This window comes from Tachypleus tridentatus, chromosome 2 (genome assembly GCF_004210375.1).
Source record: "Tachypleus tridentatus isolate NWPU-2018 chromosome 2, ASM421037v1, whole genome shotgun sequence".
Taxonomy (NCBI): domain Eukaryota; kingdom Metazoa; phylum Arthropoda; class Merostomata; order Xiphosura; family Limulidae; genus Tachypleus; species Tachypleus tridentatus.
The window spans coordinates 61,618,498-61,641,468 of NC_134826.1; the positions used below are offsets into that span (position 1 = coordinate 61,618,498).

Below are 22,971 nucleotides of genomic sequence, written 5' to 3' on the forward strand. Positions count from 1 at the left end.
TTTTCTGATTACAACTTTATTAAGAGATACCAAACTAGTTTTTATATTTCTGAGACCGATTTGTAATTCTTCAATTACAACTATTATGTGATTTCAAAACTAGGAACGCACGCGCGTACAGCAGAGGATTTCCTGCACAGACATCACACAACTGTGAGAGACAGAGTTCTTCAGTTTTCAGATGTCACATATTTATTAATTGAATGTCATTCATTTATCAGGAGGTTTTGTTTCATATTAAGTAAATAACAAAACTAGCAAACTCATCATCATACAATAATTCTTATTCCAATAAGTAATCTGCAGTATACATATAACTAGGTAAAGTGGGGCCACCATATTGGCTGAATCCCAGTGGTCAACTCCCAGTTTCATAATATACATTAAAATGTAACAGTGCTTCATTCACGTTGAGAACTAAGATAATATGGAATTGAATATATTTTGCTCAATACACAGAGAGAAAATAGAAGTCAATTTTTTCATGAGACCTCATTTTACATGGCAATTACTCTTGCACTATTACGTTTTCTGCGAGATATTCCGAGATTAACGGAGTCCACCGGTCCATTGTGCCAGGTTCCCCAGTCATCGCTGAAAACTTCTGAAAAGACAAACAAATTGTATTTGACAATGTAATGGTAATTCTAATCCTATATTGTGAAAAAGAAAATCAGACGTAAAACTTAGGATTCACTGAACTTTTATGATCTCAGACTTACACCCTTGTGCAAATTAATTGAAACAAGACGGAAAATTACGATTTTTTCAACTTTTTGCGTTTTATTTCTGAGAATCCAAACATTACTCACATATTAATACGATATGACCGCCTTTATTTTTCAGAAGATCATTAAGCTGCTTTGGCATCGAGTCCACGAGTTCACTGCAATCTTTACTAATTTTTGGATCACGGTACCACACCTCAATTATGGCCTCAATTAGCTTATCTTTCGTAGTACAGTCTTTTCCCCGAAGTCTTTCTTTACAAATCGTCCAAAGATTTTCAATAGGATTTAAGTCCGGAGAGTTTTCAGGCCAGTCCAGCACCTTTATTCGCGTTGTAGTCATAAAATTCACAAGTTTCGATGTGTGGCACGGAGCCAGATCTTTCTGAAAAATGCCAGATCCATCTGGAAATCTCTTTTTCAATTCTAGAACGACTCCTCTGCTAAACTTTGATGTACTGTGGTCCTCGCATCATACCTTCTATTATATGTAAGCCTCCGACGCCATAGTAGCTGAAAAAGTCCCAAAACATCTTCTTCAAGGGATGTTTTACGAACTGATTGATGTGAGATTCTCGAAGTTTCTCACCTGTAGATCTGCGAACATGCAGACTTCTTTACCCGGTACGAAGAAATGAGTCTCGTCACTGAATAACACTTTCCTCCATTGTTCTTGCTTCAAGTTCTTGTGTTTCAGACCCCATTGATACCGTTTTTTCTTCATTGAGTTGGTAAGAAGTTGTTTTTTGACTGGTATCCTTGCCCTTCTAACGCAATTTCGAATGACGTAATATTCCTCAAAAGTTCGTCATATATCCCCAAAATAGATCGACTGTACTGCAAAACACAGCTAATGACGCCATCTGTGTGAAAAAATGACTATTAAAGGAAATCAGCGGGTCCAGCGAGCCAACACCAGCCACCATGCTAAAAGTATTGTAAAATGACAATTTGTTTCAATTAATTTGCACAAGGGTGTAAGTGTTGTAGCACGAAAAACAAAAAAAAAGGAAATTGAGAAATAAACGTTTAATTTCTACTGAGTTTTGAGTCCTGTTTACTTTACAGTAACTTAAATTTGTGTGAATACTATTATGACATTTTGTCAAATTCATCATTATGAGATGTCTAATGGCATTTCTCTAGTTTGCTGATTGGGCAGCCCCCAGCAGAGGGTACGGACAATGAAAAATGCCTTACGTTACAGGTATTCTTTTCAACTTTATCTCTGTTGAAAAAGAAAGGAAATCCTTAACACTCAAACACACACATACTCATATAAACGTTTAACCTCTTATTATTAAATTTCGAGCAAGGTTACTCGGGGGTTATCTAATCGCTAACTGTTCTTGATAGTGAAGTGATAGACTAGTGGGAAGGTAGCTAGTGATCACTGCGAATTGCCAACATATGAAATACTCTTTACCAACAACTAATGGAATGCATCGTCACAATATAATGGCTGGAAGTGCAAGCTTGTTCGGTGAGAGGATTGAGTCCCGAATATTGTGAATTGAGTGTCCTACCCATTAGATCTTGAGAACTCTTAACCTCAAAATGACTCAACAATTTATTAAACAGATTTCTCGAAATATTTATCCTTTCAGGACTTCCAGTTAACTTCAGTGACCCCCCCATCATTTCAGAATTTTTAACCAACCAGTAAATGACATCTAGCGATTAACATTGGAATAATTATGTGGTTCTATTCCAAAACGCACAAGTCTGACAGCGTTAGCAAGACCTAGTAAACCTGATAAAATTGAGACTAACACCATTAAATCAGGATTCCTTATTGTTTCTTTATCAAAGTGACGACTAATAGTAACCTAATTTAAAACGTATTTCCATAAAGATACCATAGTAATAAATTAGTGGCGCCTGTGAAAACTGCGCTTTGATGAAGTAACTGTGATTTTAAGAAAACAAAATTATGCGCATATTATAATTACGAATCACCAAATTATTATTACAGATTTTTTTTTGAGATTTAATGGCTCTCTTTACTTCTTACTTATTTGTGAAACATTGATACACAAATATTCAATCACTGTTACCTGACACTTCTTTAAAAGAAAATAGACTTAAAATTACGATTACTCTAAAATATTAAGCGCGAGTAGGCCCTATGGTAGAGCACAAAATTTACGAGATAACAAGTTACGTTCTTACGTTCCTCTATTTCAACCCGTAAAGCCTTACTGTATTGGCTATAAATACAAAAATCAATAGCGTTTCTAACGCCTAATATTACATAATATTCCCATTTTTAATGAATAATCTTTCGTTTAACTAAAACTTGTATGAGTTATTAGATTTACCTCAAAATTTATCGAAAATGAATACATCAAGGAATTATCTAGGTTTATCAGTTTAAGACTGCGTTTCCTCTATTCAGAAAATCGTAGTGCTTTTCAGTGGTTCAGCGTACAGTCTGGAGAGGTTTATAGTACTAAAAACTGGGTTTTATGGTGGGCACAGCACAGACTGCCCATTGTGTAAGTTTGCGCTTAACAACAAACAAAACTCTGGCAAAGTAATGTAATTAATTTTCCGTATGTTCGAGTTGTAATTTAACTTTCTACTGCCTAGTATATAACTGGTAATTTCAATTAAAATTGGAAAAAAAAAAAGATAGGTAGAATCATTTTTTCGAATGAAGACGTAGTGATTTGTTATGTCATTTAAAATCGAGTAGGCTCCCATGATGCTATTTTTTGTCGCGGCATAGCGGCTCTGAGTTTCTAAAGTACAAACTTTTAGATTTTATTTCTGTCATATCTTGAACGATTTGAATTCTAACAAGAGTTTTGGACTCAAGAAGTCAAATCCTTTCGATTGATGTATTCGGTCACCTAAAGGTCTCATAGAATTATTTACTCTAATATTGTCTAAAATAATTTAAATTTGATGGTAGGTTGGTAGAAATCCTGATGAGTAATAAAACTAAATCGGGTATACGCGCACCCTATGATTGATATTGCTGGGGCACAAAAATACAGTTAATAGAAAGGGAAAAAACACAAAGTTTTATAAATAAATATACTTTAATCTTGCCGCGGACAATAGGCCAATATGCCAATTTATTACAAAGTTTCATAAATAAATATACTTTATTCTTGCCGCGGATATTGAGGATTCCTATTGTTTCTTTATCAAAGTGACGACCAATAGTAACCTAATTTAAAATGTATTTCCACAAAGATATCATAGTAATAAATTAGTGGCCCCTGTGAAAACTGCGCTTTGATGAATTAGCCATTAAAGCCAATATCAACACGAAATTTAGCACTCGTCTTCCTTAGCTTGAATTTTTAAAATTCAAAATTATTTACCAGTTGTTTTGTTGTCAGCCTGATTACCACTAACAAAGGCATTAATTAAAATTAATCGCCAACAGAAAAGTTTCAATTCTAGCTATGGGGAATGTTCACAAAGAGCAGCTGTATCAATTTTCATACGTTTTGGTTATTCTTAAGTAAAGCTATAGCGTTAAAATAGTTTATGTATTTCTTTATACCTTATTAGTTATTCATATGACATATATGACCGAAAGCGTATTTTGAGAGACAAGGATATCATATTTCGTATTATATTACTATCCGCAAAGGCCTGAATGGTCAGGTGGTGAGGGACACTCGACTCCTAACCTGCGGGATGTTGGTTCGAATCTTCGTCCAACCGAATATCTTCGTCCTTTCATTCGTGAGAGTGTTATTACAGTTAATCTCACTATGCGTTGGTGAAAGAGTACCCTAAATGTTGAATAAACCAAAGGAAAAACAACCTTTACACTTCCAATAAACATAAAACAATATTTAAACTGACGTTTTGCCTTTGCGACTTCACTCAATCTTCAGGGTTAATATACTTAACTGTTTTCATATATAGCTATTCAGGGGCAGGTTCACTTCCTTTTTTAACACCTATTCTTTTGTTTGTATGCTACACTGTTGTAATAAAAAGGTTAGTTCCTTCTTTGAGCTACTGAAAGACAATCATGGGCACTCAGAAACTACTGGTTGTCTTCGCTTTAAAAGTGTCTTTTTTATATGGGAGAGTAGATTCCTCTCACCTAAATTCTTTTTGGGAAACGCCACTTTAATACTCTTGGCTGCATTGTTTGTTTATAACAGTTGTTTTGTAAAGTTTAGGTTTCTATATTGGGTTACTCAGTACTGCACATTCACTATTTTTTTAAAAAATAAAAGTCTAACCCCAATTCACCTTAAATAAAGTAAACTGATTTTTGTACAGACAGCAGGTAATTTAATACATCACGAAGTAAAAAGTTAATCCTCTCAGAGGACTTTTCTCTTTGTGTTCGGGTGTGTGTGTGTTTTATTTTAGCAAAGCCACATTGGACTCTCTGCCGAAACCACCGAGGAGAATCGAACCGCTGATTTTAGCGTTGTAAATCCGTAGACTTACCGCTGTACTAGCGGGGGGGGGGCTTTGTATTCGGCCTATCGACGCAACATTTTCTTCATTGTAATAAGTAAACCGAAAAAAAGGAAGTAAAGTAATAGTCTTAATTACTCGACATGCATTGCAAGGGTAGCTATTAATATTCTATAGGCTTCTCTAACCAACCTAACTCATCAACTAGCTCGAGCCTATTAAATACAACTTTCAAAGTACCTTTAAAGCAGAACCTTCACATTAGTAAGTTTGCACAGAATAAGTTTGGAGGGTCGATGAAATATCCAAGTGTATTTAATGGAAGAGGGCCCGTTGTTTGTGTAAGCGATACATACTACTAAGCAATTAGTCATAATTAACCGGAGTTCTTCCATTTTGTAAAGTAATACGTATACACTTTTACTATGTCCTTACAATAAAAGTAAGATTCAAAATGTTAAAGCAGTAACAAACAGTTAAAATGCAAATTTACGGTTTACAATCAAGCTGAGTAATGTTACCACTAGTAATTAACTATAAACTAAGAAGTCAAATCGAAGGGAACTTGCCACTTAAAATGATATTAGAAAGCAGTACGTGTAACATTATTATAAGAAACTTTTAACAAGTGATGAAATAAACTATTTAAAACATACATCGATATTTCTTTGACACTGCTTAAAATATTGAACCGATTACATCAAGTTAAAGTGTTCCAGCATAGATCAGTTGAGGACTAATCACCCGACATGGTCAGGTGGTTAGGGCACTCGTCTCGTAATTTGAGGGTTCGAATCCCTGTCACACCAGACATGCAACTTTACAACTGTTGGAGTGTTATACTGTGATGGTAAATCCCATTGCTGGTTGGTAAAATGGTGGCTCAAGAGTTAGCGGTGGGTAGTAATGACTAGCTGGCTTCCGTTCAGTCATACACTGCTAAATTAGGGACGACAAGCGCAGATAGTCCTGGTGAGGCTTCACGCGAAATTTATAACATAATTGATTGGAAAACAAAAATGTTATTGCTAAAATCACGTGATTTTAAGAAAATTGAGCTCAGTCTATTCTTTACTAAATAGTGAGAATAGCCGTCTCGTTTATAACGTTACAATACATCATGAGTTGAAAAATGTTCAGTGTCATAGTGGAGGTTCAAGTCTTCGGCCCTCCGATTCATGGCTTGGCATGCTAATAATTAGGTCACGCCATGTCGAATTTAAAATAGTATTACATTATTATCGATGTGTGAATTTTTTAAGGTGTTATAAAACAGCCCATGGTTTATGAGCATATATTAGCAAACTAGGTATATATCAAATTGGGATAGGATTCTTGTGTAGGCCAATGAAGACCTATAAAAGTTAAAATGTTTAGTTAACATAAATCATTTTATACAATTATTTTTGGTCGTTTTGTTTAATAATAATAATAACAAATCCAACATTTAAATACATTTTTATTTCCGTAAAAAAATCCTTGCATAAAAACAATAACTTGGTGGGTATTTTGTTTTCACAAAATTAGCGATATAAGCCTCCAAATTATTCCTCTAGTTTGGAGAAGAATCTTTAAAGATCAACAGATTTGTCTTTGCCCTAGAATGTTATGATTTTTCAATATTGATTTTCCATAACAAATGTTAGGCATTTTAGAAAAAAATATTTTACAAGATATATTATATAAAACGCTCATAAATTACGTGCAATTGTTCATGATGAATGTGAAATGTTTAATTCGTATAGATTCTCAGGAAGTTAAAGTTTTAATTAATAGGGAATATAACGTAATGTATACAGCGTGTTCTATTCGTACGGACGGACTATCTTTTTTTTTTTTTTTTTAGAACGAAATGTAGCACGCTACAATATACCGTATTTGTACATACAAGTAATACAGCTTAAAATAAAGCTACGAATTATATGGTTGTGTCAATATACGTCAAGCTGTCTCTACAAACACAAACATAATCAATCACTTCATGCTGAGTATAAAATTAGGTGAATAAAACATAATAGCGTTGTACACTTAACATCAACTCTATTATATTTACGTGTGTGATCTCTCTGTTTGTATTTCAAATCCCTAATGGACCAGCACACCGCTTCCTTTATTTGAATGAGAAAATCTGTGAAAGGAAGCAAAAAAACCCACAAAAGACGGGTATTTATTCCTTCAGTTATTCCACCAAAGAAGTTTTACGTCTTCCGTACACCACAATCTGCCCTGTATTTAAGAGCACTTCCTGTACTTATCTATGTATAATAGTTGTTTCGAACACGTGAAGCAGAATCAGATATCTTTAGCCACTTGGACTGATTAAAGTTTGATTGTACTGAAGGATTTGGAAGATAAAATGTCAATATTAAATGGCATCCTGTTGTAGTGTTGAGAGGAAACCAGAGGCTTAACATTAGAGATTTGCTTCTTGGGGAATGTACATGAAGAAACAAAAGGGAATCCTCAATAACCGTGGCACTTGAAATTCTTTCAGACAAGAGAAGAGTAATTTAATCTATGAGACATTAGTTATGAGCTAAAAGTTTCTACTTTTAAAAATACAAACAAAAACTCCGAAGTGTTCTATGAGCTGTGGCTAAAATGATTCAGTTTGTTTTGAATTTCGCGTAAAGCTATACGAGAGCTATCTGTGCTAGCCCTTCCTAATTTAATTTAACAGTGATAGACTAGAGAGTCATCAACACCCACCTGTCGTTAACTCTTGGGCTTCTCTTCTACTAACAAAAAGTGGGAGTGATCGTTACATTATAACGCCCCAACGAATGAAAGGCGAGCATATTTGGAGTGGAGATTCGAACCCGCGACCTTCAGGTTGCGAGTCAAACACCCTAACTAAATGTTCATAACAGGTCTCCGATGACAATAACAACAATAATAAAAACACGTGGTAAACATTTATCCACTCAACCTTCTTTAGAATCAGTTTTGTTATTTGCAGCGATTTTAAACATTTTCGTAATTTATGTCATGAGGGTCACGGGTTCAAATCCCCGTCACACCAGGCTTGCTCGCCCTTTAAACCGTGGGGGCGTTATAATATGACGTTCATTCCATTATTCGTTGGTAAAACAGTAGCCCAAGAGTTGGCAGTGTGTGGTTATGACTAATTGCATTCCCTTTAGTCTTTTACTGCTAAATTAGGAACGGCTAGCGTAGATAGCTCTCGCGTATCTTTGCGCGAAATTCAAAAACAAACAATAAAGTGAAATGAAACCAATTAAGATGTATATAATTTAAGTCTGAGAAATAATACGCCCACAGCGCCCAATGTACAACGATACTTCAAAACAAAAGGTAATTAACGTGCTTTAAGTTTCCAGAAAAAATGAAAACAAATGCATCTAATCGTTGACAAAATAATTATGAACAGTTAATCGTCTTTTCATCAGTCGTATCTCAAAATAACGCCATAAATATTTTTATTTTACAGTGCATTTTTATTCTTCTCTGGTAAAAATATTTCTCTGTTCACAGTCGAATTTCTCAAGTCTTAACAAACTGGGGTCCGATAACCCTCGGTGGACTCAGCAGATAGCCCAGTGTGGCTTTGCTATAATAAAAACACACAATCATACTGAACAAACTAAATAAATACGATTTTAAGCAAGGACAGGGGTGCGCATGGAAAGGTCTAAGGTTCGAGTCAATTCCACTCTTCGATTAGAGAAATCTTTAGGCGGCTATCACTGCTCTTCACCTGTCAACGGTTGTCAGTTACAGATAACTGACTTGGTTGTACATTATCAGTACTATAAAAGCTTTAGTATTTCCCGTTTCTTCTCCTGGTTGATATGCATGATCCATTATATAATTACTCAACGCGTTAACAAATATTACTATTTCACCCTTCTATAAGCCCCCTTAGTAGTGGCTCAGCGTCAAGTATGAAGACTTTATAACATATAAACTGGGGTTTGGTTACCCATGGTTAGAAGAGCACAAATTATCCACTGTGCAACTTTGAACTTAAAAAGAAACAAAAACTCTACCTCATTGCTGGTTAATTATTTTAAAACACGTATTATTAGAGGCCTAATCTGCATTACAAATACTTAGAATTACCAGCGTGAAGAACCTTTATAAACTGTGAACAGACTTAGCTAGATTTAATAAATTCTACTCTGCATACAATGGAGGACTGACATGAATGAAAAACGCATATTGTGATTTGGTTAAATCAAGATCATTTTGCAATCTTCTGACTAATATGTAAATATATATATATATTTCCTCATTTCAACCTTGATCACACGAGTTTGGGTTTCGGTCGATATTTTTGTAAGCCTTGATTCATTTATACACCTGGGTGGCCTAGTTAGCAAAAACATTGGACAAACATTTTCGGTGATGGAGTTTTGACCTCACAACCCTCAGATTGTGAGACTACTGTCATAGTCACCAAGTCATGCCAGTCTCAGCGAAGTGACAACTTCTATCGATGTCCAGTGAGCGCGAAACCTACTTCTTTGGATCAATCTCTTGCTTTTCAAGGGGTTGTGTTGAACAGTGTAGCATGGTGGGTGGGGTTGATACCACTCATTATTCTAAAGTCAAGAGGGACTAATACCTCCAGCGTATAATACATCAGATAGATTATCACGTGATTTGCTGTTGATTTGCATATTCAAAATAGTTTTAATGTAACATAGTAAACCATCTGTACCATTTGATGTTCGTAGGTAATGTGATAATTAATAACTTTTGAGAAGAGCATGTAACAACCTTCCCATAAACTCAGATTATAAAGAAATGTTTAGATTGAGGATTTTTATTTTAAGGACGGAGATTTCTTTGTACCTAATTGCATTGTAAACAAAGGAATATGAATGAGCTTGAGGTACCAGGATCATCTAGAATGAGACCCACAACAAGTTGCACCTTAGCCATGGCAAACAAATAGCAACATCTTGTAAGAGGTGAGAAGTTACCAACACAAAGGTCAGTGGAGTAAAAAGACTTTCATTCTTCAAAGACAAGAGTAGGTAACATGATAGTAACAAAATATATCCATTTGTTAAAGTGACAATATCAATTTAAAGAACATTGCCTTTTTACACTAGATGATTCATGGCAAGTCTACAGGGAAGAATGGTGTACTATGGACATAATATCCTTATATCAGGATCTTTTGCAATGAAAAATACGCTGTAGGACTATTGCTAAGATGCACGGTCGTTAGACAGAGCATGTGGTGACACTGATCTAACGATGTAATAAGATTACAAAATAGGCACTCAACCTTTGGATTCCTCCACCTTTGCAGCTCTTCTGTGCTTCTACCATGCTTTAGGTTTGGAATAATGCATCTATTAAACTTATACACACAGATTCATGTCAACTTTGGTTTAGATACAGTTAAAGAAAGTAAGTGAACGAGAAGTAATAAATGCGTTATTTGCATTTTGTCTGATTTTTCACTGGAACCGAACTGACTGTAGTTAGACATCTGATTTAGAGAAGTCGTAGCTGTGTTTTTATAATTACAAGTTTTTATTTTTAACAGTTTAAAGCAACAATACGCAAATAAACCCGCTAGACACGGTCACTTCAATATTAATATGTACTTGTCTTAATTTTATAGGATTAAAATATAAACAATAGAGAATCCTCACCAGCGGCAGCATTTGAAGTTATTTCAGACAGAATTAGAGTAAATTAATCTCTGAGAATTTTTTTCCTTTTATTAACTATATTTTTTGCGTCAGCAATACCAAGCGTGTGGCTCGCGTATACCCGATTCATTTCTATTACTCATCAGGACCTCTACCAGCCTACCCTCAAATTGAATTTTTTTTAAATAGGATTACAGTAAATTAACCTACAACAAGACTTCGGACATAGTTAAATACACCAAATCAAAGGGGGGTGATTTCCTGACTACAAAATTGGAATTTGATCTAAAATTAATCAAGGGATGACAGAACTAATAGTCAAAACACAGAACCATTTTATGAGCCGTTATTCTACAGCGAAAAAGATAAACAAAAACAAAACCCTGGCTACAAAGAGTTCGCAGAAGGTATACAAACACAATAATTTTACAAGATGTGCTTGCAGATAAAGTAAGAAAGAGTAGGAACAACAATATTCTTAAAGTGTTTTGTTACAAGAATATACAAACAATTATTATATATATCTTACTTAAAAACAATAGAAACTATCAAAAACTTGTCTGCATAACATTTTAAATTACGTTAAAAATAAATGTGTTAAATGTATATCAATGGTATCAAATATTAACAATCAAACACAATCCTTTTTCCACTCCTGGAATATGGCAAACGAAAGAATGATAGACTAAACTTTAGGAATACAAGCTGCGAGATCATCGAAGTTCAATCCTATGAATTTGTTCGAAGTTAAGCACAGAGCTACAGATTGGGCTATCTTTGCTGTGTCTGCCACGAGTATGAAAACCTGGTTTGTACCATTATAAGCCACCACACATACCACTGTGCTACTTGGGAGTGCGAGATCAGTGTTTCTTTGTAATTAAGCAAAAAGCTACAGAATAGGCTGTCTGTGCTCTGCCTACCATGAGTATCGAAACTCGGTTTCTAGCGTTGTAAGTCCGCAGACATAGCGCTGAGTTGCCAGGGGGGGCTTTGAGACCAGTACCAAGCTGCCCTTGTTCTGTTCACAACACTACACACTGAAGTGTAAATATGTAAAGTCACAAATGCTAAATGTTTTTCTTTTTACGGACTTAGGATAACCAACCAATAATTTCAGAACGCATAGTAGATCATTAAATGTCTGATTTGTATATATATTAAATAATAAAAGTAATAAATTATATTATGTTTGTACTTTCATGGTCATAACGTTATAAATCCTAATTATCTATCAATTACTTGATGAAGTGTATACATCTACAACGACAAGGGGATGAACATTCTAAAAAGATGGTTTTTATCGTTTTTAGTTAAGTGGATAAGTAGATGCTTCAAACAAGTTAAGTTTCTGCTATCTAAAGATGTATGGTCAGTATATATCAGACACTAACAGAGTACTTTGAATGATGGTTTTGATTAAACCAACAAGAGTGGATGTAATTCATTGCACTAACATAAAAATAACATTTTGCGAAAAATAGAAATTTGTTAAAACTATTTTAATCAAAGCAAAACTGGGAATATAGCTACAGCTTCTTGTATGCTTTGGATTACATTTGAAGTTTCCAAAACAAATTTTTCTATTTTTCGACATGAATCGACATGGTCAAGTGGTCAGAGTCCTCGATTCGCAATCTCAGGGTTGCGAGTTCCAATCCCCGACCCATCAAATACGCTTACCCTTTCACCCGTGGGGGCATTATATTATGTGAAAATCAATCCTATTCTTCGTTGGTAAAAGAACAGCCAAAGGGTTGGCGATGGGTAATGATGACTTGTTCCCTTCCTTCTTGTCTTACATTTCTAAGTTACAGGCGACTAGCTCAGATAGCCCTAGTGTAGCTTTGTGTGAAGTTCAAGTCAAATCAAACCATCTTTTGGTGTCCTGATTTCTGCTGTGTAATTTCTGTGTTGTCGTTTGTAGCGCATTCTGACTTTATTATCGTTCCATTTAATGAATAACTGATTTAGTATTTTCTTGGTGCAACAAAACGTAAATGAAAATTTGCCGATATACCAAAAGTTTTTGTAAAGTCATTGTATAGCTGATTTTTGCGTGTACACGCAAGCAAAAAAAAAAAAGATATGAGTGAAGCTAGCCTGCTTAGTTGAGAGAGTGTGCGTGCATGTCCGAAAGATAGCAATAACCATTTTTAGATAAAGGAAGTTACAGAGTATGTATGTATGTGTATAAAAAGAGGGAGAAAGCATAAATGAAGGCTCCATGAAGTTTTAAAATCATTTTAACATGATCATGGATAGAATAGTTAGAAGAAACGTAAATAATAACTCTCTTAGTCACACATTACAAAAAAAATATCTGGCCTTTTCACTTTAAAACGGTTTGGTCCTCCTGTTTGTTCAAATTGCTATATTGGTCACTTTAACCTCAATCTGTGACCTTAAAACGGCATCTTCGGCCGCGGCCACTCAGCCTTGTTATTTTATGCACAAAGTTGTATTTGTAGCCCAAGTTTGTAGTTTAAAGATGTGGCCGTAGATAAAAAAACAAATCAAAATAGAGGGTATGTGTATTTTGTCATAGCAAAACTACAATGGGCTATCTGCTGTGTCTGCTGAGAGAAATCGAGCGCCTGGGTTGTAAGTCCGAAGACTTACTGCTGTCCCACCAGGAGACCACTGAGAGAAAGAGACATTCAGGCTTATAAATATATAGATTGAGTGATATAGCTGAACAACCTGCACCAAAAGGGTCGTTGTGAAAACGTTTTAAATTAAGGAACTATGAATTACTAGTCTTGCCTACATTATTCATAACGGTTGGACTTCAGGTTGTACAACGTTCAATGCTCTGTTTAAGGTATTCGTAACATAACATCAGAAAATTAATAGATAAAAATTCAGATTTTTTTAAATAAGAATTCTTTGAATTCATTACATTATGAGAAGTATCTGGTTTATAAAGTTTGTTCTGCTTTATATCATTGATGTAGGCAAGTACGGATAAGTGGTTAATGTCTTCAAACTGTAAATTTTAGGGTTTAAAATTTGAGTTCATTTTCCAATAAAATCACTTTGGGTTGTGGGTACGTTATAACAGCGGCAGTCAAACCCCACTTTTCACTCAGCCAACCGTTCACAGTGGGTGGCTTTCACTAGCTACCTTCCCTCTAGTCTATTAGTTTAGTATTAAACAAAAGGTTATGTGTAGCATGAATATCTCGTGTAGTTTTGCGCGAAAATTCTAAAAAAGCAAATCATTATTGATACGAGTCTTTTTTAATAAACAACGTCTTACAGTATCCTGTTGAAGTTGACAATATTAAGGATAATAGTAAGGATATTGAATATATTTAAGTTACAGTAGTGCATATCTAAGGAGAAAACTTTTAGTAGAACTTTATTACAGACCACCAGATGAAACTGACGAAATTAGTGAGAAACTTTACAGTGAGATTAAGATTTCATCTGCTAATGGAGTCATAATTGTGAGTGCATTTAGTTTCAAACATATTTATTTAGAAATACTAGAAGCAAAGCATGAGATTTTTGGAAACAGTTCAAGATAGATTTCCTCACCAATTGATCAAGGAACCTACTAGAAATAATACTAGGAAATTGTTGACAGGGTGACAACTGAGGACCACCTAGAAACAAGTGATTATTGCTGTATTAAGTTTGATGTTTTTCTGCATATGGAAATCAGGAATAACTTTGATTCCAAATTTTGAAAACATTCTGAAGGATTGCAACAAGAATTATCTCTTGTAAATTAGATTGCTGAATTAATTGGAGACAATGAGGAAATGTGGAAAAATCTTAAATACGTTCCTTACAGAAAGAAAAAGGTAGCTGTAAGTAAAAGCCCAAGTTAGCTCACAAAAGGCACAAGAAAAGCATCACAGATTTTAGAAACTAAAATTGACTTGTATTAAACTAGATTTAGAAAACTGTAGAAGATAAGAAAGATTAGGACACCCAAAACAATGTATGAAGAAATTTGACTAAAAACATAAATATTAACAGCAAAAATATTTTAAAGTACTTTAAGGGTAAACAAAATATTAGGATGGGAATAGAACCTTTGGGGGATGACAAAGGAAGGCTTATATCTGATGATTATAAACTGGCAAGGTTATTAAATTATGCTTTTTCTTCAGTTTTTACTTTTTACTAATGAAGACTTAAATAGCATTCTTCATTATGAACCCTATGAACCATAATTCTTCATTATGATAGAGGAAAACAAAGTTGAACAAGACAAGTATATAAATTCTGAATTTGTTAAACTAAAATTCGAAAGTTTAAAGAATGATAAGGCTTTTGGACCAGTTTAAAAATTTCACAAGTTTAAGGAGGTCAAGGACTTGATATGTAAGACATTTGCCATACTTTTTTGGAAGTTCTTGAATTGTGGACAAGTACCAAAAGATTGGAAATTAGTTAATTCTACCACTATCTTCGAGGGAGGTAACTGAAGTTGTCCCAGTAATTATAGACCTATCAGTCTTACATCAATTGTCGGAAAAGTTTTGGAAAGTCTGATAAAAGATACTTTGCAAAGTCATTTAACAAAGTTTAGAATGTTATCAGATAGTCAACATTGTTTCACTAAAGCAAAATCTTGTCTTACAAATATTTTGATATGCTTTGAAAATGTTACTGTATATGTATATGAGAGTAAGGGTATAGATTTGATCTATCTGGACTTTCAGAAAGCATTTGACAATAATGCCACATAAAAGGATTGTAAAGAAACTTATCTCCGTAGGTGTGAAGGATAAGTTAACTAACTGAATAGAAGAGTGGCTTGATGGAAGTAAGCAGAGAGTTGTTATATAAGTTCAGTCAAGCTAGATTAATGTTGCAAGTGGTGTATCCTAGGGCTCAGTCTTAGGACCATTGCATTTTTGATTTACATTAATGACGTATATGAAGGAATGGTCAATAAATTACTTAAATTTGCTGATCATATAAACATATTGGGTGTTACTGGCTGTGAAGAAGATGCTGCTGATTTAAAAAAGGATTTTGTGAGTTGGACAAATAAATGGAAGATGGGTTACCACAATTTGAATCATAAGTATAATGTAGATGGAAATAACCTTAACAGTGTTATGAAAGAAAAGAATCTTGGTGTAAAGGTCGATCGATCTCTTAAGCCATTCAAGCAGCGTTCTGTTGTTAGTGGTAGGGCAAGCAGGCTTTTAAGTTGTATAAAAATGCTGAACACAAGTCTAGAGGTTATAATTTCATTGTACGAGTCACTGGTTAAGAAACATTTGGAATACTGTGTTCAGTTTTGGGATCCTTACCTTTGGAAAGACATTGAACTGTTGAAAAAGATTTGGAGGAGGGTTACTAAAATTGTACGTTGGTTGTAATATAAGGAGAGATTAAGATCCTTAAAATTGTTTTCTCTTGAAAAAAAATTGTATGAATCTAATTGAAGTGTTTAAGATTGTAAAAGGTACTGATAATGTTGATGCATCGACATTTTTCATAGCTAACAGCGGAAATTGTAGAACTAGGGACACAAATGTAGATTTATGCAATGAAGAAGTTGTCTTCGGCTGAGACAATTTTATTTTTATATATGATGGTTGAAATTTGAAATGTTGGGTTGTCTTCGCATATTGTGGAGCCAGTAAATATGAGTGAGTTGAAAATAAAGCTTAATAGATATATAAGTGATAAGGGCTGGTTTGAGACCACTTTTGAAAAAAATCATACTGGAAAAAACACTTATTCTTTTACGCACAAGGATGTTTTATTTCTTGTTTTTCTTTTTTTGCAGCGCACAATAAGCCAGTTCTACATGTGCACGACGAGTTACACGAAAATTCTTCAGCCCGTACTAAATCTATCGCTAATTGTTTTGCAATATTGTAAAGAATATATTGATACAAGTCGTCCTTAATCGCAGCTTTACCATGTACCATGCCCTTTATGAAACCACACATGAAGAAAAAAGAAAATCGATAGGCATAATGTTTTAAAATTCAGAAGCCAAATAATCCCTCCCTCCATTCCACAGACTTGAAAATATTTCGTCAAGTGTGTTGCAGACGCTACGGCTCCAATTTAGATGGGCACCGTTCTGATGGAATAACAGGTTAATAATATCTGTGGAGACAGAAGTATAAAAAAGTTACCGTATTTGCACGTGTAGCAAACCATTTGTTGCTACATATGACTTTTGAAAGTTTTTTTCTTCTGAATTACTGTACATCTATGATTCTACCAAAACCAATTAAAAACAACACCGGATTAAGGCATGGGCTTACCGGGCTGAAGCTCAGGGTCTTACCATCATTAGGGGACCTCAAGCTATATTACAAATGTATTGCACGTAGAGGTTCTGTCTCGAAGGGGCCTCTATAAGGTGAGAAGCCTAGGACCAATAAAACCCTTAATCCACCCTTGGACATGAAACATTTTTCGTTACAGGAAAGTTAAAACAAGAAATGAAGAAATGTCTGCAAGTCAAAACCACGTCATGATTTACCAGAGAAATATCAGAGAAAAGGCAGCAAGTCATTATTGTTCACCGCCAACTCTTGGGATATTCTTTTTACCAACGAAGAGTGGGATTGAGTAAAACATTATAAGGCTCTTTGATGAGAAATTGATTTGAATATGTGACCCTCAGACTGCGAGGCATGTACTCTAATCATCAGGCCATGCGGGGCACAAGAAACAGGCTAGAGAAAAATAATTCATCTTGTCAATTTGGTTCTAAAGTAACTGAATCAGCCTAAGTGAGCTTTTGACAAGACAATTATTTAGAATTTTAGATACAGCTGTTATATTCTATAAGGCAGAGAACTTTTGCACATACATTTAACTTGTTTTGATTATATTATATATATAGTGTTTGTTTGTTTGTCTGAACGACATTTTATGCACACAGTATAATAACTTGAAACGTCAGGGGTTTCTATGGTCCAGGCATAAATGCTTTAATTGTAACCAAAGAGAGGCAAACAGTTGGTACCACCTACTGCCTGAGGATATATATCAGGATTGATTGTCATTTTTAAGTTGTACCCACAGCTTAAAGTGCACAGCGTGTTTGGTTCTATCAGATCTTAAACTCGATACTTTAAGATCCTCAGCGCAGTACGTTAACTTGGGGAGTCGCCATGATCAAGTTTAGAAAGCTAATGAAACTACTGATCACCTTTTTCCGCTGTAACAAATCAAAGTCCAGAACATTTAACGGATTATCGACTAGAGTTACTATTCTGTAGATGTAGAGAATCGACATGAATTTCGGTAAATATAATTTCTTTGACCCATCCTTTCCTTACTGAATATCGAGATATTACCAAGTTAATTGGAATGCTTTAAAATTTAACAAGGTGTAATTTGATAAAAGTTCAGATACGTTTACTAAATACACGCTATGAATATAAATAGTTTTTCTTCTTCAAAGGTCTAAACGTTGTTCTGTACTTTATTTTAATTAATATCCACATAAGCCATCTTTAGAGTAGTCTTTCTTTTTATATCGCATGTTTGTTTACAAATTACTGGTTAATTAACTGCGTTATGCACTCGAAGTATTTTCTTCGTCTGTTATGTTCCACTTTATTCAGTTTAAAATATAAGTTTCTGTTTAAAGATTTTTTGTAAGTATCACACTCGGATGGCTTAATCATGTTTCACAAAGCCATCTTTAGAAGGACAGTTATTACTTTAAGCTTAACTGCTATCCAATCTACTAAATAATTAGCCAAAAAGAAGCAAACCTACTTTTGTTCATATTTCACCCCGGTTAACTGTGTAGTAAGTCGAAATGTATTTTATTTGTTTGCTCTCACAAGCAGCAACAAAGAGCCGTGATTCAGCAAAATGATATTCTACTATAGAGGGAGTAGCGAGTCAAAGAGTAGATTAAGCCTTATATCATTTATGGATTTTTTGTTTTTCAAATAAATTACCGTATTGATCCGATTATCAGATGTTTTTTATTAACAATTAGGCTTTAAAATTAATAGTCGCCTTATAATCGCGGCTAATCACGCGCACCTTTCTCCTACTCTAGCCTTTCGTATTTCTGAATCTCGACATAGTATTCGTCTATGCTTCGGATCGAATTGTTTGCTAAGGGTCATCGGTGATTCTTGCAACTAATCCACCTGCCAGCTATTCAGTTATATTATTGATTTTACGAACTTGAAGAAAGGATTTTATAATACTTCTTTTTTTCTCTAGTTTTAGAGAGGAGTCGCCTTATATTCGAGATCGTCCTATAATCGGGCCAATACGGTACATGCTGTGGTAAATAAAAATACAAATTCACAAACAAACTTCTCTTATTATGGAATCTCAACAAAATACATCTTCAAATGGCCTCTTCATTGGTTTAACATTCACTATTAACTGCATGAAAATGCACACATTTTATCTTTTGTCCTTTATGTCTCTCTTGTCGTTAATGTACAGATATGTCAGAACATTCATGTAAATATATTATGAAACTTTCTAGAATGGACGGCAACTGCCTGTTGTGGAGACACAAGTGTAGAGGACGACGTTTCGAAAGTCCTCTGCCTTTCGTCTTCAGGTCAGTGAGTGTGTTTTATTTTTATTTTTCATGGTAGTCGTTTGGGTTTTAAAAACCTTCATCAGAAAACCCAAAAGGCAAGCCAGGGGCGCTCAGAAACTGTTGTTTCTCTTCAGCCCCACACGCGTTCTAAGGTTAAACCCGTCTTGAAGGATAAGGTAAAATCTTGATTTGTTTTTGTCAAAGAAAACTGAGAAAATAAGGATGCTGAGGAGCAGGACATCTGGGCTATTTCGGTGAGGATGAATTAAATCTTTTTAAAAGGACTTCATAAGCTGAAATTCGTGGTGAAGCAGAGAGATCCAAACTGCAGCCCGTCACGCTTAATCACAAGAACCATTGACACAAGTAAAGAGTGGGGAGAGAAAACTAACAAACACGCTAAAATAAAAAAAAGGAGGGGGAATGGGGGAGAGGGGGAAGAAAGGAGATGTGGTAGAGAAAACAGGAAAGAAAGAGAGAAAGGGAGAGTAGTAGAAGGGAAAGAGAGAGGAGAAAAAATAATAATAAAAAAGGGTTATAGAGATATAAAAAAATGGTCCTTTCAGGGCCAGGATGCCAGGGATCTATAAATCCAATAGTGAGTGTGTACTAACTAACTAACTAACTGACGTGGCAGGGGTTCAGTTTAGAGAGAGAGAAATCAGAAGAGTTCTCTCCCCAACCGGGGTGTTCAGGAACGTTGTGGTTCCTCTTCGTCCCCTTTCGTGGATTGTTATTAAGATTAAGTGGTGTTTTTTTTTGTTTTTTTTTAATTTTAATAAATTAATTATTGTTATTGTTCTTGACTTTTTGGGTGGAGGATGTCTCTCTAAATGTTGTCTTGGGTGGAGGCAAAGGCAGCAGCGGAAAGAAAGGCCGGGACCTGTCCCGAAAGGAAGAAGTTGAGCAGATGTGAATATGAATATAATTCAAATCCAGATCAAATCAAACGGCACGATTCAGGGTCTGGCAAAAGAGTTGCCTGGGCTGGGATCTAGAAATCCAACGCCTAAAGATTTTGATGTGGGGGGAAACGGGAGTGCCCCGAGAAAACCCACTTTCACAGGACAGGCGCCGAAAGTATTGCCTGTCGTGTGCCCTGTATCTGAAAAAAAAAGGAATTCATGTTAATGACATGGATTTTATTTATTTAGATTCTTTGTTGAGTGGATTGTGATTTTTGAAATATGTTGTAAGGTGATATGTATTTTGTTGGTGCACTTGATAATTTGTGTAGTGATGCCGTTAGTTTGTTTCTATTTTCTGCTTTTAGATAATATTTGAGAGAAAGTTCTGTTATTCTATCTCTTATAGTTGGTAAATTACTAATTTGGTGTAGATAATTTGTTGGCGTAAATGATGGTAGGCTGAATGCAGATTTTAATATTCTGTTTTGTTGCACTTGGATTTTCTGGAGTGTGTTGTTTGACATATTGTATGTTACTTGACATCCGTACTCTATTAGTGGACGGATGTAAGCCTTGTATATTTGTATAATGGTGTTCGGTGCGCATTTCGATTGTTTACCAGTTATAGTCTTTAGATATGAAATCCTTTTTCTGATTGATGAGTGTATATTGTTTATGTGTTTTTTCCATGTTAGTTTTGTGTCGAAAGTGACGCCAAGGAATGTGATGTTTTTGCTCATGTTAATGGTTGTGTTTCCTAGTGATAGTTTTATTTTTTCTAGATTTTTTCTTTGCTTCTTTAGTTTTCTATAGAAAGTGATTGCTTGTGTTTTTGTTGGATTTAACACGACTTTCCATTTGTTGCTCCATGTTGAGACGTTGTTTAATGATTCTTGTACGCGAGACATGGCCATTACTGGGTTTCTGGAAGTGCTCCAGATTGCGATGTCGTCTGCGTATTGTGAATTGTGTGTGTAAGTTAGATTTGGAAAAGGTATGTCACTGACGAAAATTATGTATAGAAGTGGAGAGAGGACCGATCCTTGGGGTACTCCTGCCGTTATATTAAATAATTTGGATATAGTTTTATTGACTTTTACTTGTGCTGTTCTATTGGTTAAGAAATTTGAAATCCATTTGACTATCGTGGGATTTATTTGTAGGTGATTTAGTTTGTATATGATGGCGTTGTGCCAAACGCTGTCGAATGCTTTTTTGACATCTAGGAATACCCCGATGGTTACTTGATTGTTGTTGTAAGCTTTGTAGATTGATTCGGTGAGTCGTGTGAGGTGATCTGTTGTTTGTCTATTTTTTCTGGAGGCATTTTGAGATTCTGGAAGGATGTTGTTTGATTCGCAAAAATGGTTGGAGATAATTCTCTTCATCAGTTTGCCAAGGCAGCTTAACAGACTGATGGGGCGGAAATTATCTGGATTTGTTCTATTAGTTTGTTTCTTGGGGATCGTTGTTATGATGGCTTTTTTCCACGTGTCAGGATAATACCCGGTCGCTAGTGAAATGTTCATGATGTTTGTGAGGTGTTGTAGTAGGAGAGTGGAACTTTTTTTCAGAATAATATTTGGTATTTGGTAATGTCCGGGGGAAGTGTTCTTCAAGTTTTTGATATTAATTTTTAGTTCGGTTATGGTTATTTTTCTATTGATTGAATTTGAGTATGCTTCTAGTGTCTCGCCAGGGAATCCTGGTGAGAATGAAGCTTGGTTTGTATTTATGAAGTTGTTGATATGGTGTTGGTGTTGTGTGTCGAAATCTACTGAGTTTAAATCGCTAAAAGAGTGTGTAAGGTGTTGTCGGTCTTTTATAGTGTCCTAGTGGATTGTGGAGAGCGTATTATGATTGATTGGATTATCACTGCTTCTGATTGGAGGAGAGATTTCCTGTAGGTTCAATCAATGGCAGCCACAGGTTACTCACCTCTAATTCGGAATCTACTAACTGATGCTGAACTTCTAAACGACAGACATCCCTGTCGCACTACTAAAGCTCCATAAAAAGTGTACATAGAATGTTCTAAGAACCTAGGGTTATGTCACTGACAATATCCTTTGTTTACCATATCTTATTTACTCACAACTGATAAAGATCAAATCCAGGTTAACGCACTGTTTCTTAACATTCTTAACTCAAACAGTTGCCTTAACAGTGTATATGTGGTGAGTATAAATGTTCACATATTTAATCTATTTATAAATAATTGTTTCTGAAACATTCTGTACATTTTATATTTATGATTATCGATTAAAAAATATAAACCAATTAATTAAATAGATATTATCCTGTTTCCAGTCATATGTGCTATTACATGTGAGTTAGATCTTAGATAAACGAATATATTCATGATACATAATTCTCAACTGTAATTTATACTTCACACTTGATTAGTTCAAACTATCAAATCTTTTAATTATAAGAAATAGTAAATTATTTAAACAGTAAAGTACAAGGAAACACCCACCCAGGTAGACTTTGAACTGCTGTGAAACTTAAATTTTACCAAAATTAAATACCAGCATTTATTATATCATTAAGGTATTCTAAAGACGGCTAGTATGGGTGTTAAAACTTTAATTAAAATAAAGTACGGAACAAAGTTCCGACCTTCTTAGGTTATCTTCAGGTTAACTAAGAGAGTTAGTAACTGTGTGTCATAGTACAGCGGTAAGTCTACGGATTTACAACGCTTAAATCAGGGGTCCGATTACCCTCGGTGGACTCAACAGATAGCCCGATGTGGCTTTGCTATAAGAAAACACATACAT

General features: G+C 34.9%; 1 protein-coding gene across 2 annotated transcripts in view; it reads right to left on the reverse strand.

Moving 5' to 3' along the window:
* Positions 1–266: 266 nt before the first annotated feature.
* The window catches only part of LOC143243956 (uncharacterized), a 71,797-nt gene continuing 49,092 nt past the window's right edge, over positions 267–22,971 (reverse strand). The window contains exon 4 of one of the 2 annotated variants that reach the window (XM_076487828.1): positions 267–601. In XM_076487828.1, the coding sequence (XP_076343943.1) occupies positions 498–601 (104 nt within the window). In that variant the 3' untranslated portion in view covers positions 267–497. Of the gene's footprint in view, positions 605–22,971 lie in introns of both variants that reach the window. The other variant, XM_076487826.1, reaches the window with a different exon arrangement.